The sequence below is a fragment of the Bombus huntii genome, chromosome 14 (assembly GCF_024542735.1).
Source record: "Bombus huntii isolate Logan2020A chromosome 14, iyBomHunt1.1, whole genome shotgun sequence".
NCBI lineage: Eukaryota > Metazoa > Arthropoda > Insecta > Hymenoptera > Apidae > Bombus > Bombus huntii.
This window is the reverse complement of record NC_066251.1, coordinates 357,779-381,540: the sequence shown is the minus strand read 5'-3', so window position 1 is coordinate 381,540 and position 23,762 is coordinate 357,779. Positions and strand designations below refer to the sequence as shown.

General features: G+C 50.6%; 2 protein-coding genes across 5 annotated transcripts in view; both read left to right on the top strand.

The window, feature by feature from the left end:
* Positions 1 to 23,762, top strand: part of LOC126873503 (transcription factor 12-like) — a 358,169-nt gene that overhangs the window by 292,903 nt on the left and 41,504 nt on the right. The gene's annotated exons all lie outside the window — the stretch shown is intronic.
* Positions 1 to 23,762, top strand: part of LOC126873497 (zinc finger protein 853-like) — a 61,633-nt gene that overhangs the window by 14,897 nt on the left and 22,974 nt on the right. For all 3 annotated transcript variants that reach the window (XM_050634409.1, XM_050634407.1, XM_050634410.1), the window contains exon 3: positions 13,637 to 13,967. In XM_050634409.1, coding sequence (XP_050490366.1) covers positions 13,637 to 13,967 — 331 coding nt within the window. The remainder of the gene's footprint in view (positions 1 to 13,636; positions 13,968 to 23,762) is intronic.

Below are 23,762 nucleotides of genomic sequence, written 5' to 3'. Positions count from 1 at the left end.
AGAACTGACCACGGACAAACCCGTTCATATTGTCTTACCTTGCCGCAGCCGCGGCCGCGACCACGACCGGCTACGTCGTGTCTGCGCGTCGCGTCGCGTCGGCGTGCCGGTTGTTAGCATACGTACGATATGATAAAAAAGTACTGTGACGCGGGCACAAGGTTACTGCCACAAGGCAGTGATACGCACCACCCCACCAAGGCTGACAGCCGTTTTCTCGCGATTCTTCTCTATTTACGCGAAAGAAAAGTTTGTACGAGCGAAAAGTACAGCAAAGCGTAAGAACGAAAGGAAAGGAAAGGAAAGGAAAGGAAAGGAAAGGAAAGGAAACGAAACGAAACGAGACGTTACATCGATTTAAGGAAGCAACGGGGGAAAATATCGCTCGTATTTCCGACACGGACAAGAATTTCAGAATGTCGGCGAAACGTAAAGAAACGGTGCGCAAACCGCGATACGTAAGAATAGCCCGATCGAAAGCCGAACAATCGCGACACGAATGCGTCGTCCGATCGTCGTGAAAGTTTAAAATGTGAAATACGACGAAGAACAGTTGCAGCACGAAACAAGGTAAATCGCATGCAAATCTCCGTGCTTCGACTCAATTAATATCGCAGGCGCACTTACGGCAGCTTGTTCGGATCCGTAGTCCCCGAGATTGTGGTTCTGCAACAGGCTGTCGGAGTAGCGCGACCTAAAGAACGCAAAAAGAAGGGAACAGAGCAACGGGATGAAAGAAGAGAGGGGAGAAAGACGGAGAGGCAGCGCGTAATCCGACACGTTCTTACATGGATGCAGCTGGATCTTAAATTCAATACACGCGTGCTTTTTCCCGCGACGCGATGCGACGCGATGCGACGCGACGCGACGAGCGCCCCGTCGTTCAAGACTCTTTCTCGATCGATAATTAATCGGCGACGTAACGCTGATCGATCGCCAATCATCCGGCCCGATTAAGATAACTGCTCGGCCTAGAGAACGGCCGATCCGTGGAGTCAATGGAAACCGTTAGCCGAGAGAGGATCTTGCCCGGTCGGAGTCGTATGCAAAACTAGATGACGCGATGCGAGCGTGCAATAGCGTGCATCCTCGCTGCACGCCACCGAGATCGTCCTCGCTTGTAATTCACAAGAATGCGGAAACGTTAACCGACAAGCTATACGTCTGCGATGTCCTCTCTCTCTTTCTCTCTCTCTCTCTCTCTCTCTCTCTCTCTCTCTCAAGTGTGTTAACGTTTTCAAAGGGAAGCAGCTACAACAAAGATACGGAAAAAACGCGACCATCGAGTCGGATGCGTCGAATGAAGGATTGTAAACGGATTGTAAAGGTCTGCACGACTACGGGACGCGACGCGAGGCGACGCGACGCGACGCGACGCGCTGGTAATCGCGTGTCCCGCGCCGTCCAATCAACGTGTCGATTGGCGTCTTCTCGCTGTTCTAGTAAGCGCGTAAAATGTTAATCGCTGGATAACGAAACCGAGGATCGAGTTCTAACGGCGAAAATTCGGTATTCGCAGCGATCGCGAAACGGCAAAGTTTGAAACTCGAGCCCGAAAGAGCGATCGATCGTTACACGCGCAGTATGTCTTCCAGGGATATTTCTAACACGCGTACGTTCCGCCGCCGACGTCGCGTTAATTGAATATCACGGAACGGAATGATTAACGACGCATTCGGTAGATGCGAGAAAATTCTGACAGAAGGTTCGTCGCAACCGATACCCATCCGATTTCGTGCCATTTTTCCTTCTTCTTTCGGCAGACGTCGGCAACGCGTTACTTTCGCGCTTTATAGCCGTTCCGACAACGTTCGTACAATGTTTCTGATAAAGCAAAGTCTCATTCTCTCTCTCTCTCCCCCTCTCTCTCTCTCTCTCTCTCTCTCTCTCTCTCTCTCTCTCTCTCTATTAGAATCGGGTACGACAGAAACTGCCATGTAGAAATTTACATATCTTAGACGTTGCCCACGAGGAAAAGACACTTGTTGGAGAGATACTCTTGGTAGTTTCCAAGATTATCGAACGGCTTGCGGTTTTCTTGTCGGGCAGAAAGAACGCCGCGCCGACTCGTTTAATACCGTGTTCGATGCGTGTCTCCGAAAAACAAGAGGCCATAAATAAGGCGGCAGAATTTCCACGTGGATTTGCTAATAAACATACCACCCATCGAGATGCCCGGTATATTTGTATGCAAATCGATTGTAATGCGAGGAAAGGAAGGGGGCGGGGGCGGTGGTGGGCGCAGGGACGAGGGCAAGAGCGGGCAGAAGAGTGGCACGGAGTGTAAATGCACGCTGCCGACGTTCCTTGTACGCAACACGTACGTATATACATATTTATACGCGTGCAGAGTGTAAAGCACGAACGCGTGCACGTTAAACACGCAGGCGCGCGCGAGAGTACATGCGTGCACGCACCATGACTCAGAAACGAGTCCACGCGACAATGGAAGTAGCGGTGGACACGATGATGGTGATGATGACGACGACGATGGTGATGACGATGAGGTGGGAGAAGACGACGAGGAATAGGAACGAGAATAACGAGACGAAGACGAAGACGAAGACGAGGACGAAGACGAAACAGCTGGCAGAAAGAAAGCGAAATCGCAACGAATACTTTGCGTTCTTGCGTTTTACGCGCTCCACGGCCGTATCAATTCGGCTGGTTCTAGCGACGTGACGCCAAACGGTCTGGCGCGGCGACGCTCACCCGTCACCGCGAATCTCGCAAACTTTTACTACGTCGTTTAGCGAAGCAAGGGTAAGGGTATGGGGTACGACACGCGCTTGACGTGCACGCTTGGAATCGGTGGGAAATTCGGTGGGAAATTCGGTGGGAAATTCGATGAATGGCGGTGAAGCCACGCGGCAGGATTCACCGTCCCGGTTCATCGGAAAAAGCAAACGTTCTCCACGAGAGCGCAATCTGTCGATTGAAAAAATTGGGACGTGATTTTTTCAAGATAGTAAAGGCCAGGCCGGCGAACTATGATAAACAAATGAGACTTGGCAACGCGGCTCGCAACCACTGCAGCAGCCAAGGCCTGTCAGACTTTTCTCTCTCTTTGGTCCTCGGTTTTTCTCTTCTTCCGTCTTGTTCTCGCGAGCTAAACTCCGTCTTCGTCGTTATCCAACCATCTTTCTCCCGTTCTACGGTGTCTTTCTCTGCCGATGCCAGGATTTCCCTCTCCGCGCACCCGTTCTCGCCTTCTTGTTCATTGCCTCTCCCTCCCAGCCGGTTCGCTGCCACGAGAAAGAGGAGGCTACGCCACTGTGGTGGGGAAAAGGCGGAGGAGGAGAAAGAGGAAGAGGCGCACAAGAGACTCTTATTTGCTTCTTTCGTTATTCCTCTTATTTTGCTTGCCCGCCTTCAGCAACGGCACCTTCTTCTTTCGTTGCTCTGCTTCTTCTGCAGCGAGCACAGCGCTCGCCAGACTACCGTGCAACTAGGCTCCGCGGTTCTCTTCAGCCCTTCGCGGGCGCGCAGTCCCACAGCGACGCGACGCAAATCGACGCAAATCGACGCAAATCGACGCAAATCGACGCGAATCGACGCAAACCGACGCGAACCGACGCCACGCCACGCCACGCCACGCCACGCCACGCCACGCCACGCCGCGCCGCGCTGCCGCTGGTTTATTTTTATTCCCATATTCTCTCCCCCTCGGCCTGCAGCCTCCTGCTGCCTCTACCCGTCTATCCGCTCTCTCTCCCCCTCTGGCCGCGCTTCTTCCTTTTTTTCCGCCTCCTCTTTCATTTTTCTTCGCCTCCCTCCCGCCTCCTGCTGCAGTTGTCTGTGGTCAGTACTTTCAAAGGCGGGATGGCGACGACGAGAACGCTGTCGCGCCTCGGCCTTCGCCAGATATTCCTTTTTTCTTCCATGCCTCCTTCTTTTCTTGCCCTCTTCTTTTCTCGCCTTCTTTTTTCGCCGCTTTATTTATTCACCGGATAATGCCGCTTGCGCGCGAGGTCGGCTAAATACGAAAATAATCGAGGCAGGTGTCTCGCGGACGCTCGTTCGCGCTCGTTCGCGCTCGTTCGCTCGCTCGCTCGCTCGCGGTTCGATCGTAAAAATGCACACAAGGATAAACAACCGGGAGACAACCGTTGTCATGGGGAGAGAATGGCCGCGATCGTTCGCGACCGAACGATTCGCGGATCAGACCCATCTTCCACTCTTTCGGCTGAATCGCGGCCGAACTTGGGAAATCGCACGAACCGCCGTGCAACCAGTTGCCCGATTAATCCGAATCGATATATCGATAAAAAGTGGCAAAGACGTCGCGAACCAGTGGAAAAGTGGCGAGAGATAAGAGACAAGGGGAAACGAGAGTTGGCGTCATACTTGCCCTTTAATACCTCGATCGACGCTGCCGGCTGACTTTCATCGATACAACGTGTAACACGTATCTCGATTGTCCTGCGTTGCTCGATATCGGCCGATACACTTTCTCCGTAGCCTTTAGCAATTTGGCGATGCAACGCCGCTCGGGCCGCGCACGATTCGCGATCGCCGCCGCGCTTCTTTGCATTTTCTACGTGCCTGGCCCGGCATCGCGGCGCGTCGTCGCAAAAATGTCTTTCGCGCGGAGACCCTGTGCGCCGATCAAATGTAGCGGCGCGCCATGTTATTTTCGAAGCCTGTGCGTTTCGTGCTTCTCCCTTTGCCCCGTGAAACTCGAACCCGTCCGGCAGAAAAGAGGTCTCGGAGGCGCGCGGCGGTTAATCCGATTGGAAAGTTTTCGTGGGGACGCGCGCGGAATCCATCGAGCACCGATCACAATCAGCCTCTATTTTTCCCTGGAATTCAGAGACGACGAGACGGCGAGGAGAGTGGAGAAACAGATAAAGGCGAGGAAATCGTCCGGTTCGATCTTCCGCTCCCGTTCCAGTCTCACCGACGATATGCGTGCGCCTGTGCGTGAATGTCTTATCATGACGTCATTGATAAAGCGGCCATGATGGATAGACAAAGTCTGCTCGCAAAGAGACCCCGCCCTATTTTTTCCTCCCTGCCTCCCTAGCCGGACACACTTTTAGCGCGCGCTTAACTATGGCACTAACGTTAGCCGCGCTCCACGCCCAAAATAATTTGTACGAGCCACGAGGGAAAGATGGCGAGCGATCGCAACGGAGCGGACCACCGGAGAATCGCCGGGGATCGAATCGCTGCGCCCGACTTTTTCCATCTTATTGACGGTTTATTTTCGTACGCTTTCCGTCGTCGTGTCAGCCGCGTGTCACCGATTGCGCAAGCGAATCGGTGGGCGAACGCGATCGCGCCCGAGGGCCAAGCGCGAGGGACGGAAAGGAGGAAGCGATTCGTCGAATAAAGCGACGATATTTCATCGTTCCTCGCCAACCTTTTTCCTCCGTCTTGACTAAATTACCGAACAAACGGTTGGAATCGTGCCAAGATCAAAGTCCCCCGGTCTCGATAAAGAATGCTCATTATTATTGAATCAACGAGGCCTACCACCACCGGCTGACCACGGCAATCCATCGAATCGCGCGCCTAACATTTGCACATCGCTGATGCAATTACTCCGGCGCTATCGATTTTCAGCGATAATTTTTCACTCTATCCGCAACTCCTGCCGATTACCTGCGTGCCGTGCCCACGGTGGCGTATCGCGCCTCGTATCGCGCGTCCGATTCGAGTGGCTGCGGCCTGGACTCGCCATGTCCCGAACGGGGAGAATCGTCGCGTGGTCCAAGATTATCGAAAGGACGGATCGAGTGGAAAAAACCGACGAGTGGAAGATGACGGCTCGCTTCGGAATCGCCGATACTCGTACTTCCTGAACAGCGTAACACGCTCTTTCCGTCTCTCGTGCCCTACTAGACCGCAGTGGCGTTTCTCTCTTTCTACTTGCCGGCAATGGCGAGGGTGGAGGAAGAGAAGCAGCAACGAACGTTGCGGCGGTGGCAATAGTACGAGCAGCACGATGAGGAGTAGTGGAGGAACACACACGAGGAGAAGGAGAGAAAGGGGGACGGCGGAGGACGCGTATGACGAGAAGAAGTAGGGGAGCGAGCGAGGGAGGTTGTGAAAGAGAGATAGAACCGGGCACGATTGGCCCCTTCCGCCGTGTCAGCGGTGCCGATTGGCTCGTGTTCCCCGGAATCGTGTTATTTCAATCGATATCTCTTCGAGTAGCCGGCAATTTTTCGTCGCCGCGCGTTATCAGCGCCTTTCCACCTTTTTTCTTCCCCCGTTTAGCACACGCACAGCGCGAGAGACCAAGAAATCGCTCTGTCCCCCCCTACGACCGGCTTAGTTTGCGAGAGACGCCACACGCTGGCGTACAGCGCTGCGTCCGCGCTATCCTATACACGGACACGCCAGCTACCCCCGTGAATTTCCGAAAAAAAAAGAAAAAAAAGAGAAAAAGAAAGAAAGAGAAGGAGGGAGGGAGGGAGAGGGAGAGAGAGAGAGAGAGAGAGACAGACAGACAGACAGAGAGAAAGAAAAAAAACCGACAAAGAAAAAAGCAAGAAGAACAAGAGAGAAATAAAAAGGATATGGAAATTACGCGGCCGGCAGAGTGATTAGTTTCTTCAGTGTAACGCCGTAAGACGCGCTCTCGGTCATCCTTCGTCCGCCCGCAACGATCCCTCCTTCTTCTCTTTGGTCGATCTAAGCCGCCGTGCCGGTTCTTCGTCGTTTCGTTTCGCTTAATTTCCAGGGGGGAGTTATCGTGGTAACACAGTGATACACGGCGGAAGCGCTGCCACGTGTATACGTGAAAACAGTGTGTGTTGGTTTTCTAATTCGCGAACGAGAGAACACGGGGCTCGATCGCCCTACGCAGCAACTATCCAACGATCGTTTCGTCCGCGTTCGTCCCGCGATTCCACTTGGTCGTCGAATCGTCATCGATCGACGAAAGAAGGCAACTTTGTCGTCGATCCCGACACGTATGGCCGCGTTACAAGTGAGAAAAACGGGCGCCGCTCGACCAGGGTGAGCTGCGTGGCCGACGGAGGGGGTTTGAAAAAGACGCGTCTTTGTTGGAAAGTACGGCAGAAACACGACTGAAAACGTAAGCACGTGAAAGTGGAACGATACCGTTCTCACACGGCAGGATACTAGTCGTGGTCGGACAAAAGAAGAATCACGCCCTCGCGCGTACATGTGCTTCTCGTCGCATTCTCTCTTCTCCTTGTACAGTGTCGCATTCTCACGCAACCGTTTCTCCGCGTTGCTTGCGCAAACATCGCAACGTGGCTGTTCGGCGTGCGGAAATATCGTTCGCTCGATACGGCCAACGATACCAACGACGATCGATCGGAGGACAAAATCTTGGGAACGGAACGACAGGCTAGAAAAGAGGATCGCAACAACGAGACAGAACGACTATGTAGATAGAGGCACGCGTGGAAATCAAGCGTGTCGCCGATGCGACCTGCAACGAGGATAGCCATCATGTCGATGTCAGAGTCTTTCGTATCACCGTGCGTGGAGGGCGGGAGGGACTCTTCAGGTCGCGTGCTCGAGATTCTTCCCTGAAGATGTATGGCACCAATGAAAGCCACGGGCCGAACCACGGGCCTTGGACACCGCCTCCTGCGCCCCAACCGCTCCCGCCGCAAGCCCAGCATCAAAACCATCCCCGACCTCACCCCCACAATCATCCGAGCCACCCGCCGTACGTACCGCCGCCGTATCAGCATCCTCATCACCACTTGCCGCACGAGGTAATTATTGACGATATTCCGGGCTGCTTCGACCGGCTATCTTCCCTGCAACTCCAACAATCTTTCGCAACTCGGTAGGCGCCGACTATTCGTCCCCCTAGATGCGTTCAACCGTGTTTACTCGTTCGCCCATGTTATACTCGTTTACGTATTCCGCCGTTACAAGTTGTTGGCACGTCGCGTATCCCAACGACCAACGATTCCGGCTATGCGATGAAATTCCATCGCTCGAAACGATACTCTTCTCGTTTCCCAGAAGCTTCTTCTTCCTCTACTTCTTCCTCTACTTCTTCTTCTTCTTCTTCTTCTTCTTCCGCCGTTCTGTCGCTCCGTCGTTCTGTCGTTCTGCCGATCGCATTTAAACCAACCAATACATTTTGGTTAAAACGGCCTGCCTGGTCAATCGATGGCCGTCCGTCTCTTCCGCGGCATCTATCTAGACCGCGGGATTTAGAAGCTGCTTTTTCCCGATGGTAAACTCAGTTGTTGAACCGTTTAAGGATACAGACCGTAGTGGAGTAGAAAGTGACCGAGGTGAAGTATGTAAAGCCGTCTGTCGTTGCCCTCTTATTGGGCTAATCGAGCACCGTTTGATCGAGGATTAGAGATTGTTACTCTCTGGCTACACGGCAAGGCGTACGCGTGATTAATATCGTAAGGGAAACCTACAACGATGACTTTAACTGCCTATGGCACAAGTTCGTTTCCCACCACAAGCCTCGGTGTACAATCACGGGTATAGAGTGTGCCTGCCTCGTTTCCACCGAGACAAGTATGCACGACGATTATTATAACGTTGTCGGTGTAAGTTACCTACGTGCTATTTTGACACCAACTCGGGTTAACCGTCTGGTAACGCGCCTAAACGGGTTTCCCTTCGACTAGCGCTGGCTACTTCGTCGCTTTATTTTCACCAGGAAATTTAATTGGTCACCGGTGGTTCGCGTGCCTATCCCGATCAACACACATCGCCGATTAGTTTCTCGATTATTGCGACGCGACGTCGCCCATGACGAAGCGTACTCGTCGGTGACGAGCTACTTTCCCGTGCTCTCTCTTTCCGCGAGATTATCGAGAAAACAATTTACCGCCACCTCTTCGTCGCGCCTTGTCTCGTCTTTTCGTCCGTCTCACGATGATTCTTGCGAAATCTTTCCAACGCGGTTCCACGTATTCGGCGCCAAACGAATTCCCTTTTCTCACTAACCACAAAGGCTACGCGTATCCAAGGCAAACGTACAATTTCCCCAAGGCCTTCCGCACGCCTCTCACAATCACTTTGTCGCAAAAAAAATCCCTCGGAACACAGAAAAGCGTCGACCGAACCGACGATAACATTCGTCTACGTTCAGATTCCTGACTGTTACGAATCCCACACGAGCCACCTTCTTTCTTTCATCGGACCTTCCGAAAACCCATATGCGTCTCTACTACAGCAGGCAGCGTGGACGCAAGAGGCCTGCTTCTCGCCAATCCCCTAATCACAGATCCTTAAAGATATTCGAAATCCAGGGATCCGAGCGGGAGAGGGGGGAGGAGAACGAGGATCTGTGATCGGCAGGTTAGCCCGTAACCGGAAGCGCAGGGTACACGAGGTAGCGGATCACGGTGCCGCGATTCAGACAGATTAAATCCGATGATTACGGTGTGAGGAAGAAAGAGAGAGAGAGAGAGAAAGAGAGAGAGAGAGAGAGAAAGAGAGAGAGAGAGAAGGAGAGAAAGAGGCGGAGAGAAGGTCCACCTTTTCCTTTATATTACGGCGCTGTTCGCGGCCGCAGTTTAGACAGATAGGTGGGTCGGTAGGAGAATGAGTCAGGCAACGCTAGGTAGGTTAGATTGGACGTTGTCTCCGCGTAGACACACGCGTATGTACGTATAGGCGTGTGATCGTATGCACAGTGCACAGTGCACGGTGCACGGTGCACACACGGAGAGGCGGAAAGGTGAGCGCGAACGCGTATGCCACACGTACACACAGGCACACATACCTTCGAGTTAATAGCACATGCGAAGTGCTAGATGGCCGGCGTGCGTGGGTGGACGGAACACGTTACGTTCGTATGTGTGCCATGGAGAAAAGGCATATGGTCAGCAGGTGAGACCTTTGCTTTGTGTTCCAAGTGTATAAAGTAGCCTACTTCCAGTGACCAATGTTATTCCGTCGTAATTTACTGCGCCAAGGGAGAGACAAAGGGTTACGTCGCCCAGATCCTCCGGATCCCTTCCGAAAAACGGGCCAACTTCTCCCACGCCTTGCCAAATTCACAGGCAACGTCCGATTCCCAACGATTCGCTTTCTCAGACAGAGACTAACCCTGTACGTTTCTAGATTCAGGCGACAAAAGTATCCGTCAATGTTGTTGGTTATTCGTTGCAACGTCAGACCGTATATGGTTGTGGAAGATGCGTGTGCCGACAAACTGTCATTCCGAGCGTATCGAGTATGCCGCAACGATCGTACAAATATACCATTCGGCGAAAAATCTGACGAATCCATCTCCGTCGATTTCGCCGACTTTCGTGCCTCGCTTGCTGGCTGTTTATTACATCGAAACGTCATCTTGCTTTCGTACAAAGTATTCTCGAAAGAGCTCGAAAGAACTCGATACAGCTCGATAGATTCGAAGATGTAAGGTTGGTTGTTGGTCGTTTCGTTGAAATTATGCGATAACGCGGCTAAACTACATCGTTATTACTACGTTATTAACGCATTTCAGTTTCATTTCATAGTATTCGCAGCGTGTAATCGTCGAACGATATACCCAATTTTCTAATTGCTCTTCTACGCGAGGGACGGGAAACGTGACTCTTATCGTGTCTTTATCGTCCGAGACCTCGATATTGTACGAGCGTAACGATGCTAGATTCTTACGAGTGCATTTTCGACGTCACACGTTTCATCGGTCGGAACATCGTGTCCGTTTGCCAGAACATGCCATCCGCGTGTAACCACGGCCTCCGATACAAAGACGAAGAACGAAAGCAGAGGGTAAAATCGAGATGAGGAATGCCTTTTAGGAAATACAGTGGGTGTCGCTTGATATATTTTTCCATTATTAAGGACATTAAGCCGGCGAACCGCAGCCAACCAACTCTTTCCGTTTTCTTCCTCCTCTTTTCGTTTCTACCAGCAAATCCGGCCGTTTCTTTCTCGCCTTCTTCTCTCTCTTTTCTGTTTTTTTCTTTTCTCTTTCTCTCTCTCTCTCTCTCTCTCTCTCTCTCTCCCCGCGGCGGCGGCGACAACGATAAATCAGAAAAAAAGATTCAAAGCGTCGCTATGGCCTGGTCGGCGGAGCGCAATTTTCCGTCCGCCGGCAGATAAAAATGTGATTAATGAACGTGTGGTCTTCGAGTTTGAGAAAAACCAAGCAATCGTCGTAAAACGCCGCCGCGCTTAATTAGCATTTGCTGAAAAAAAAAAAAAAAAGAAAAAACAGAGACTAGAGAACAGAGACTAACGTTTGCGACGGAATTAATATTCGTCCGATCGGATTCAGCGGCGCTTTCTCAAAAATCTCGGCGGTCCACTTGAGACGGTCGTTAAAAATTCGTAACTCGACTTTCGCCACCGTCGAATCGTTCCTCGCCCTCTTGTCACAGCCCTTGACTACGGTTAATCGGCGGGAAAAATGTCTCCTCGCGTCGTAGATTCCGCCCTTTCGGTTTCTTCGCGCGAGGGTGCGTGGAAAAAAGGATGGCATTAAAAAATAATCAACGAGTAGGATACGTCCGGGGACGGATGGTTCGAGAAACACGAGCAATTTTATTCAAATCGGCAAGAAACACCGCTCGGATTGATTTGTCCCCGGGCGAAAGAAAGTATCCGGCAGAAGAAGAAAAAACGAGGAATAAGGTGGAGCTGCAGTCTCTTGCTCTCTCACGGGGATTAAGAATCAGGGATGGCCAGTGTCGAAGGTCACCCGTCAAATATCCAACGTCGTGTCTACCCGGAAAGAAAGGGTTGAAAGTCGTAGAAACTTGAGAACCCCCGGTGGTGACGATTTCAATTCTCTCTCCGCCTTCTTCTCTGTCTCTCTTTGTCGTGCTCGCACGAAGGGTCGCCTAAGATTCTTAAAACTTCTCGCGCGATTTTTCGATTTTAATTACAGTTTTAACATATTTTAATAAAATCCTTCGCACTCAGCCCCTTCGTCTCTCGTTTCTCTCCTGCTTTCGTCGCGTCCGCGCGAAAGAAACAGCAGTCGAACCACCCTTCGTCAATTTCGGCAACTTCTCCGCGGACGCTCTCGCAATCCGAAATCTCCTGACTTTTGCCACGAACTGTACGCTCGTTTTAAACGTTAACCCTTTCGTTCGTTCACCTACACCCACACCGGCTACGGGAGCAACACCTGTTCCCTCAACGAAAACCCGAAATCAAGCGTTGCTCGTCGTGAGCGTTCCACCCGCTCGTACTCGGCCCTTCCAGCAGTTTTACGTTCCTCCTCTTCGCGTCGAAGAACGGCAAAGTGCCGTGAGCCGAGTGGGCAACGTGCGCAACGTGCGCTCCGTGCCCTAACACCACGTACGACACACATACGTGTACGACTGGAAATCGAAAAACATCGATCGGATGGTTGCTTTCGAAAACCACGGTGACGGTCGTCGACCCCTTTTGTGGCCAGCTGTTGTTACGCATTTCCTATTAAATTCGTGGAGAACAGTCTATCTATATATATATATATATATATATATATATATATATATATATATATATATATATATAGATGGATATACATTTATATATACATTTACTAATATTATTACTAATATTAATTTACTAAATTATACAATCTATGTCTATATTATAGACCATGTTAGATATTCCAGCGTGACCCGGCTTTAACGAATCGCGAAATATAAGAATCACGCTTGTCTCTTGCCATTAACGAGTTAGCCAAGCGAGTGAATTAACGGGACGATCAGCGACATTTCGAGTGGAACAACGAAAGTCCGGTTCGTGTGTCGTTAACGTAGATACTCGACGAACATTGGTCGAGGATCGAATACGTGTTAAGTGCACCATTTTGATAAAGTGTGTTCTGAAACGAGAAAATATCGATGACCGAATCGATTTTGTAATACGACGCGTCGCGATGCCGATATAGTTATCGGCGACATTGAACACGTTGCCGGCAGCGCCGGCTAAAACGCAGCCACTTTCGATCAACGAATCGCGTGAAATTTTAAGCACGGACTCCGAGGAAATAAACAGCGACCTGACAATTAGCATCGATCAACGAGTCGAATCGCGAACAGGCAACCGCGAGTTCCTCCATGAATAATCGAAAATTTAAACGTTAACGCGATATGTACACGTAATCTATAACACGGTCGCAGCAGTTCCTGCCTCTCTTCCATCTATAATTGCATAAGAAAATCATGAAGTGGATCGCTCGAACCGTCTACGTACAACGAAACAGGGGAGGCTACACGTTTATCCGGCGTTTTCTTCCTTTCTCTACGCGAAATGCTATATTCGTACAGAGAAAAACATGATACACGGTTATTACGTATGACGAACCTTCCCGTCCGTTCGTTCTCTTTGCCATGTTGAAAACGGCAACCTTCCAGCCGCGCGCGTGAATTCATTGGATGCCTCGACGATCGTAGCTACTCCGTTCTGACAATTGGCGCAAAATCTAGATATCCGTGTTGTTGGAGCGCATCGGCGTTCGAACATTTACGAGGCATCGAATAGAAATCGAATCGCTAAATCGACAAATTTCGCGTACATAAAGCAAACAACCGAGACGATCGGTTCCCTTCCGGCAGCCGTGAGAAAAATGAAACGGAGGATAAACGCGTGAGCCGAACCTCTCAGAGTCCAGGAGGCGATGGCGGTCGGCGGGAGTACAGCGGTCACAACTTCCGTCGACTGGCCATCCTCCGTCTTTCGACCAAAAGTGCAGCGTACCAACTAACTGTGGCAGTTCTTCTCGCAGATCTTCATGCACAAGAGCGCGATGCAGATGCACGCGAGGGAGCTCGGCGCGGCGGGTGCACTGACGGGGAGAGCTGGCGGCGGCGTGGCGGGCGGACTGGCAGGCCTGGGTCCGATCGGCGTCGGGCCGGGCGGCATGATCGCCGGCAACGAGGTAAAGCCACACCAGTGCCAGCAATGCCTCAAGTCATTCTCCAGCAACCACCAGCTCGTACAGCACATCAGGGTCCATACTGGCGAGAAACCGTACAAATGCAGCTATTGCGACCGCAGGTTCAAGCAGCTCAGTCATGTACAGCAACATACCCGCCTGCATACGGGTGAGTATCCGTTCTACCCTTCAACGATGCCTCGCCGAAATCCTACTGGATCGACTACGATTCCGATCTCCAGGCACGGCAGCATTTTCATAATCTTTTATTCGCAAATTAGTCACGATCGATCGCCCTTTGACTTTCGTCCTTTTTTCCTCTCCCCGTTTCTTTCCCTTCTTTCTTTCTTTCTTTCTTTCTTTCTTCCTTCCTTTTCTCTCTTCTCCTTTCTCTTCTCTCTTTTTCTTTTTTCTCTCCCTTTTTCTCTATGATCGTATACACACGTATCGAGCACGCTCGTCGAAAGCGAAACCAATTCGAAATCGTTCTTCTTTCGCTCGTTCGAATAGTTCTCTCGCGACTTGCTCTCCCAGTAAGAACGAAATATGTAATTCGTCCGTCTTCGATGATCGCGGTAAAATCAACGACTCGCCGAGCTTAATGCATGCATTCAGTATCCCCGGGACTGATAGTAAATTCTATGAATACCGCATTGCATCGCGGCCAGTCGATAATCAATAAATTAATATACTATTATAATCTGTTGGAGCGATCGTGCGTTCCGATTGTGGCTAATTTTAATGCATGCTGCGAGATTGCTCAATGCGCCTCGCGCTGCACCAGAACCGTGGTTTCCAAGACACCGTTGACTGAACACGTTGTCGTTCGGTATGCATACAAGTTGCGTATTGCAGATAAGTTCAATTTACGCGGGGCCGAACGATCGAATTTATCGAGCGGCTGCTCGACTAAGAATAGCAGTGACGGAAAGACGTAGAACGGACGAGGGACCGGTAATAATGAGAAAATTCGACGGCAAAGCCAGCCAATGGGTCGCGCCCGGGTAGAAAGAATTTCATTAAGGGATGAGCGTAGTCAATCGGAAGGTATTAGCCTCGAGAAGCGAACCGGTCAGCACCGCGTATGACTGAACCCTTGGAAAAGTCTCGTTCATCTCGTCCAAGATCTGCTCTTTCGAATGAAAGGAAAGAGCAAAAAAAAAAGAAAAGAAAAAAAAAAGACGAAACCTCGTCGGTATGCCAGCTATTTAATCGAAACGTCCAAGAGCTCTCGCTGCGCTGCTCGCGAGAGGATAACAGATCGAGTCTTAACAAAACATTCCTTCGAAATCATTACCGGGAAGAGGTAATTTCCTCGAAAGCTGGTCGAACGAACCTTGACGAAAAAATCTCCTTCGTTGGTTCCTTGCTTCTCGAGTTCTCAGTTTGTTTAACCGTGTTTAACGAGGGAAGAAAAAAATTGGGGGGGAGGGGGAGGCGGGGGGAAAGCTGACATTGATTTCAGCGCGCTAGTTTCACCCCCTCGTCCTTTTCGACCACTACCAACGAGCAACTAACTACTGCTCGGCAACCCCTTACATTAATAATCACCCTTTCCGCGTACCGAGGCACCCACCACTCTACGGCTGCTACGGCTGCTACGGCTGGTACTTGAGCTAACGTCGGTGTACGCGCATCTATCGCATGCACCGCTCTAGGTTTCCGTGTCTTTATCGATGAAACGTTTTAAAATAAGCGTGTAAGGGCGCCACCCCTTCTCCGCTTCGAGACATCGAGAGCGAAAAATCGGCGACCAATCGCCGTAACGTCACGAACGAGAACCGCTCGTTTATCCGGTCTATCGACGAGGATCCTAGATCGAGCGGCGAGGCATCCGACGAACGTTTTCAACCCCTTCCCCCTCCCCCCGCACTCCGACCGAGAAAATTCCTCATTTTCGATCGATCTCTTTCGCCGCACCGCGCCGCGCCGCTCCGGCATACCAATTTCTCGCGATCGAAAAATCGGCGTGCTCGCGGCTCTGAAATTCCTTCCGAATTCCCCCTTCGAAATCTATCGTTGTTTTCCCAAACGATACACCGCTTCCGCACAGCATTTGCATACCATATTGATTTCTCGTTTCGCTGCGAGATCTCGCCGCCTCACCGCGATTGGCCGGTCAAAGTCAAAAAACGGCGGGAATTTAGTGCCGCACCGTCGCGTTCACGCGCCACCCCCGGCAGCCGCCCCCCGCCCTCCCAACGCGCGCATTACAACAATTTCCCTCGACAGCCGAATATATATTCGCGCGCCTATAAAATTTGCAACGTATATGCATATAATTCATTAACCGAAATTCGACAGAGTTCGCGCGGGCAGCGGGCAGCGGGCAGCGGGCAACGGGCAACGGGCAACGGGCAACGGGCAATGAGCAATAGGCAAAACGGGAAACAGCGGGATGAGGGAGGGGAAGGGAAGAAGGTAGGCGAGAGTAGGGGGTGGGAAACGGTGGCGAGAGCGGCAGAAACGAAGGATGGCGAATATAATATCGGTGAGTGTCCACGATATCGATAGCTGGTCAATAGCTGCAGCCTAGACAAATACCTGCCGAGGGTGTAGAGTCCATCCTCCCCTCTCTCGGCGGGCTTACGAGGGTGACTGGGCGCGTAGCCAATAGAGGGTCTGTTTGCCCCACTCGGGACGCCGCACGCGAAAAAGCGCGGGAATTTTTCGATCGCCCGATCGCTCAATAATGGAACCGAAGTTACGCGCCGCCACCGTCGCACGCGTACACCACCGCCAACCAACCCAAACACACACACACACACGCTCCACCGCGTTATATTCTCGTACGCGAAGCGCTCGCCCGCCCGCCCGCCCGCACGCACGCACGCACGCACGCACGCACGCACGCACGCACGCACGCACACGCTAGGATGTAGTAGCCCAATAAATAGCCGTACGCATTTGCGAGCGTGTTGGAGGATAGACGACAGAGTTCGTACGCAACGAGCCAGAGGCTACCAAAGATTATCCCTTCGACAACGAGGAAAACTCAATTTTCATGGGGGCGAAATCTAATGATCGGTCACCCTACGCGCGTGGAATTAATCGGTTTTCCTGAACGCTACGAGCGGTCGCGTTAGCTTTTAGAACACCGACGATACCGGCCAGTTGGTCGCGTCAGGATTTCTCGTTCTACGTTCTTCCTCCCTCTCCTTGCCACCTCTCCTTCCCGTTATTCTCCTTGTTTCCTGTTTCTTTCCCCCTTTTTCCTTCTGTCTGTTCTCCTGCTTCGACGAGACGTAACCATCGATGTTCGAGTTATCGTGGGTTGATTCGAGAAACGAGCGCGATTCGCATTAAAATTCGATAGGGCAGCGACGGTGTTCCCGTTAAGAGGAGAACGTTACGAGTTGGTTAACACCGATACAAATGGCAAAGAACTACGGGATTGGGGTTTACCCCTTTCGACGATGTTTAAAAAAAGGAGCACGTCCCCGCGGCGAAATTGACCGGACAATTTTAAAGCCCACTTAAGACTGCGAAAAATTGCCGCATCGTCGGTGCATGAATAAAAATTAAGTCCGCTCTAGACATGCTTTCGTTTCGGAACGAGCTCGCGTATCCGTATTTACGAGGCGACGACGAGAAAGAGACGAGAGAAAGACGCGTAAAAATCGACCGATCGCTCGCCGTAAATTCAGAGCTACGTATAGACGCACAGTTAGGCTTTTCATTTTTCTATCATCGTAGCCAGTTCCGTTCGGCGATGTCGGTGGTGGTGACCTTTTGACAGGACCGAGAAATTTCTCCGCACCGCGAACCACCGTCCCCCCTCCTCCCTGTCTCCTGCTCCTTTGACCGGACTACTCGTTCACCTTTTTCCTTTCCTCCTCTACTTTTAATTCGCTAATTTCACCCAGTTAAGAATTTATGCGACGGAACGTCTCGCCAGACGTCTCGAGAAAAATCAAAGCGGCACGGTGCGGTGGAAAGAACGCGGCGCCAGCCCTTTATCACAAATGACGCGGAATGAAAGATTAAACAAAAGCAACAACGTTTTACGCGTCTGCGAAGAACTGGATGGTACGGGTGAAACGTAAAACGTGGAGCGCCAACGTCTCGTTCAATACGGCACAATTATTTCTCCTTGGCGGCTTGCGCTAAAATAATCTTTGCTTCGATAAACGTTCCATTTTGTCGCGGAAAGGCGGATTTCGGTGGTTCGATACCTTACTTAAAATTCATTCGCGCAATACCAGTTGATCAACCGTCGACCGTGCCAGTATCGTAAATATTTTATCGAGCGATATTAATCCTAATATTGGTAAATATGTGCGTCGCCATCCGAAATTGCCGGTATATCAAAATTGCGCGGTCCGAACTCGACGGTGGGAAGGAAATTCGAAAGGAAATGTCGCGACCAAAGAAAAGAGCGCGATGCTCTCGACCGAGCTCGTCACCGTGCACCGATTCGACGTCAAACGTCATTCACCGTTTCTATGATGTGACAATGCGTTACGCAATACGTTGCGAGGGAAATGTAGGTCCGAAATGTAGGGCCGGTTGGCCCTCGTCATCTATCGCCAAGCTCCGCAACACGCGCTCCGCCTCTCGCTAGATCACGACCAATTAGCCAAATTCACCGGTGAAAAACGAGTACAAGAAGTTTTCCTCGGGAACGAGCAACTCGTGTTCACATACGGTAAAACGATCTCGCGTATACGATGGCAGGAATCGAGGATAGAGAGAAGAAGTAACGGTCAGAAAGTTCTATTCCCCGATAGCGGAGAGAAAGGCAATTAAACCGTTAAAAGGTAAAAGGTAAAAGGTAAAAGGTAAAGATAATTAAAAGTTGAAGATACCGTATGGCCTGCCAGAAAATTAACGTAGTCATGCCGCATATGCATAGGCCGCCGAGCCATACATAGGCCAATGAGTCTATTCTAATTTTCTAGGAACCCTTCCGCGGCGATGCATTTTTTTCCATGAGGGTTAATTTGAATAGGGACGGTCTGCCCTTGCACGGGGGGATGATGGTTCGTACACGGTACGCCTACGCTTTTCTTTCCTCTTCGACCTACTCTCGCTTCGCTCTCGCCTACTCTCGCCGACCGTTCTTCTTTTCTTTTCTTTCCTTTCCTTTTCTTTTCTTTTCTTTTCTTTTCTTTTCTTTCGCCTGCCTTCTCCCTTTAGCCACCGAAATCCTAGTCAACGCGGCCTAATCGTCGACACTTTTTGCACCAGCGGCCGTGTTCCGTTTCTCTCGATTCGCCGTTTTGCATTCGGTCGTTACCGAAAGCGTGGCATAGCTGCCGCCGCCGCCGCGACTATATAGCTGCTGAGCATGCATTCGGCAACGCGCGAAAATGCCACGTCATTTTTTTAAGGTCACCTTTCAACGATCGCGCGCGCCATTGTCATTGTGTACCGTTTGTGATCCGAGATAAGTAATCTCGCTTTACGCGATGTTTGCTCGAAAGCACGTTGATAGATTCGTACAAGGAACGACTGTCTATTTCGACCGACTTTTTCAAACACGTTCATCTAGTCGCAACTCGAAGGATTCCTCGAAACTAGCTCCACGGCGGCCCTCGTAGGCTGCAGCGAAGAAAACCAACCATCAAAAAATGAAATTATCGTAGATAAGAGTTAACGCGGTAATTGGACTTTATTAAACGCGAGGTTAATGCGTGGTGTAAATTTCATAATCGTAGAAGAGCGGAATCTTACTCGACGAGGAAAGAAACGTGGAAAGGAACGTGGAAAGGAACGGGGAAAGAAAGGAGGAAAGGGACGCGAAAAAGGTCGATTCGATTATCTGAAAATAGTCGGATAAAATATTCGCGCGTGCAAGTTTTCAGCGAATATTCTTTCCGCAATATTCATAGAGCTATTAGTTTTTCGAAAGCGTGCAAATCCGCGGTACGTTCTCAGATTGTTGCCATGAGAGTGATTTTTTCTACGAGTTATCTTATCGCCTGTTACTGATATAGAATAGAATCCGAGATGCACTCGCAAGTAATAACTGTTCTTCCAGCTGTAAAAAGCAAAATCGACGCCAACTTTTCGCTTCTGGCTGAAAACATCGCCGACACCGGAATCCCTGGCCGAAAAACGAACGATTCTTAATTAAGCCCTTGGTCGGCTTCAAACGAACGCCGATTATTATTTCAACGCGAGCTAGCGCGTCCTTTCGGAGGGTGAACTCCGAATCGTTTTAAAATTCTTAAAGAGACGCGACTCTTTAGGCCTTTAAGATGGACGAGACTTCACCCTTTCGCATTACTGACTTACTTTCCCGACCCTTTGGGAACCACCACGACCGATATATACGTACGTCGCTGCTAGCTGTGTTCGCCACACTCGAGATACAAATACAAGAGAGAACGGATCGGCGAGGAAAATTCGCGCGAGATCCGTGAACAAATTTTTAGCAGGAAAAAGTATTCCACCGGTAAAGACAAGATACACGCGCGATACGTGTGAGCGTAGCACCAGAAGGCTGTAATCTCGCTTCATACCAGTTCCCTATCTAACGTATACTCGCATGTAGTAAACGGTCTACAAAATCTAGATTGACTTTCTAAGCTGGCACGAAAGCGACTTTTTGCACAAAATCGGCTACGATCTTCAACGAGGACTGCACGATCACGCTTCAACCGTAGAACCGGTCTCTCTAGGTTAAGGATACTCGGTGCTGCTCCTTTGCCACGAGTACAGTAATTTCGCGCAAACAAATTCCATCCACTTGTTTGTTAAACCGTCGTTCTTTCTCTCCTGCAAAAGTACTCGTGTCCGTGTCCGCGTCCGCGTCCGCGTACGCGTACGTATCGATCCTTAAACCAAGATGGCAGGATAACTCGTCTTTTTCGCATAAAACATTTGCGATACGCGGCGATCCAAGACAGATAACATAGGCCGCGGCTCTGATAAGTAAAGCCTCGATCGAATCCAAGCTTCTGTGTGGCTGCATTCTTGCGCGATATCGCTTACGCGCAAGAATAAAATAGTAGAAAAGGTTCTGAAACCTGTTTCTAAAAACACGACCACCACCGCCAGATTCTCCGTAAACCGCTGCTAATTGCGGTTGCAATAAAAATTCTTACGAGGCCGTTGATCCTAGCCCAATACTTTCTATCCTCCCGTCGTACGATACACGCTTCGTTTTTTCTTGCTCCTCGCATTTCTCCGCCAGACGGCCCACAACGGACAGAAGATTTACACGGACCATTTATATCGGAGAGTCGCGTCGGGCCGGCGGGTCAAGAATATTGAGCACGGCCGGCCGTAAAATAAGATATAGATTTCCATCTAGTAAACTTTCTACACGGCATGTGTGGGAGGCAACGCAGGACGCCATACGGCATACGAGAACAGTCTTACGTTAGAAACTTTGGGCGCAGCCTTGTGTGCACTGGTCGAGTTATAGGTACGCTTCGCACACCTTCGCACACCTTCGCGCACCTTCGCGCACCTTCGCGCACACCTTTGCACACCTTCGTATACCCTCGTATATACCTTCGTATACGTCGCGTCGTGCTCAACAGGCTTAAAGACGTGTGGGCACTTAAAACCGGCACGATTTCAACTTTGCTCCTGATGTGGGACGATCTTACCTTCTCTAAACTCAAGAGTCGACGAAAGAGGAATAAAAGCGGCGTCGTGAACGCAAACGCGATCGTAAATGATTCCAAGTTTGCTGCCGATACGGGATCCCGACCGTCTATCTTTTCTAAACTTGAAATTCCACAAAGAACGAACAAACGGATAAAGAAACAACGAGAGAGAGAGAGAGAGAGTCGCGAAGAACAACGCGATCACAAACGAATAACAAAGACACAACATGGTTTCATAAGGGTGCGCGATACGATTAAAACGCCAAGAATAAGAATACGCGAGGGGAAACGCGCACCACTTCCACCCTTTGCCACCCTTTGCAACCCTTTGTGCTTGAAACTGGACCGTGTGCTAAGGAAAACCAGGATCGGGCTTTCTTTCAACAAGCCAGAAGGTCGACAAGCCAGAAACGAGCCCGTCGTTGAAAATCTTCGGGCTGTCAATAGCAGATTGTGCGTCTCATTCCTCTTCCACCCTAATAGGCTGGCCATTATACTACACCTACTGACCTCCTTCGAATCGTCGACGAGTTTCGCGTGTTTTTAACAGGATCTTGTTACGTTACGACCGATTAAATCTCCGTCTTCTTCTCCCATCGTACTGTCCTTCTTCTTCGAGGTATCATAATTTTCTAGAACACGGAACGACAGCAACGAACACGGCTATAACTGTAACTCGAAGGAAGACGAAAGGTGGTAGGTACTTTCGAGACCTCTCTCGAGCAAATGGCTCGCGATGAAAAATCGTAAAGACACGAGAGCCATCGGGACTTAGCTCCGCCGGCCACTCGACAGGCCGAACGTTCGTTCTGAGACATTAATTTTTACCCCTTTTTACCCCCATCTGCCTAATGACCCGAAAAGTCTGCTGCCACTGCTGCTGCTGCTGCTGCTGCTGCTGCTGCTGCTGCTGCTGCTGCTGCTGCCGCCGCCGCTATCGCTACCGCTGCTGCTTCTACTACAACGACGTCGTCGAGAACGATAGAAGAAGGGAGAAAAAAGGTCTCGACGAGATGCCCGTTAAGTGGCGAGAATCGTCGCCGGGAAAAGGTTCGAGATCCTGTCCTGCATCCAGGAGCGCAACGATCGTTACCACTCGGACGGATGTGCCAGAACAAGGGGCTGGCGTGCCGCGTACACTCCTTCTTTCCGGTGTCTTACATAATTCCTCGTCCGTTTTTCTCCGCTGCTGCAACCCTTCTTCCAACGGCGACCCCCTTGGCTCGTTTTCACCCCCTTCAAACGGTGAAGCAGCAGCCACACCGTCTCAACACAATGGGACTCATCAGGCATCGAGAATAAATTATGCTCGGCCATGTCCGCCAGAAAAATGACCAAGCCGTGAAATTAGAGCTTCCACTTGCTGCGGAAAAAAGAGCTGCGCTCACCGCCCAATCTTCTTACAATCCTCGCTAATTAATATCTGGAAAGACGAGACAGGACGACGATATGGAGAAAGATCTTGACAAATTCGAGGTAGTCGAATGGCAGTCGAAGCTTGGTCAGATCGGGAAAATGTTGGTACAACATTGGCGTGGACATTTGTCGGGTGGCGAACACGAGGCGAGGCAGTGGCAGTGCACAACAAATCGGTGAAAATGAGTTCGACGGCCTCGGTCAGGAAGAAGTAAACCACAGGAAGAAAGGGTTTCCAGCTTTAGGGGTCAGCGACCCTGACACGTTCCCTCTGGGCGGTCTAAAAAAAAAGAAAAAAAAGAAAAAAGAAAGGGCCAAGGTATCGGTTGAAAAGAAAAAACGATAAAGAGTTTCGGACAGGGCAGGTGAAACGATCCGAGAGGGTGAGCGCGAGCGAGACGGAAGAAGCTACCATATGCCCGAATAACGTTCCACCCGCGTACGATGCGACCAACCGGTACAACGAGTTTCTTTGCCGTCGTCGTCAACGGGGGAAACTACCCGAATATCTTTCCACGTGAATCAAACACCGCGTTAACGATGGAATTTCCTATAAACGTCAGATACGTACGTCCGATGCGACTGTCACAGTTCAAGATCGCTCGCAAATATGCTTCTTCGATATATTGCGATTCAAGCATCTCACACCGATGGAAAATCTCTGTGTGCGCACGCTGCCTATCGCGGCCACAGCTCCATAGCTACGAGCGATTCGCGTGTATTTTCCTCCTTCCGATGCAAGTCGTTTCTTCAGAACTGAAACAGACGATAGATTGGATAAGGGTGGGAATAACCAGACGAGATCGAATCCTATCGCGATCTAGCGCGCGCGTATCGTCGTGTATGGTAGTCCGACCAGACTGTACGTGTTTATCGCATATTTGGCAAAAATTAACGGTCTGCTTTTGCACGAAATTATTAAAGAAAATGAATCCCAAAGCCACGAAACGACGATAGGATACCTAGCCGCTTATGGCCGACAACAG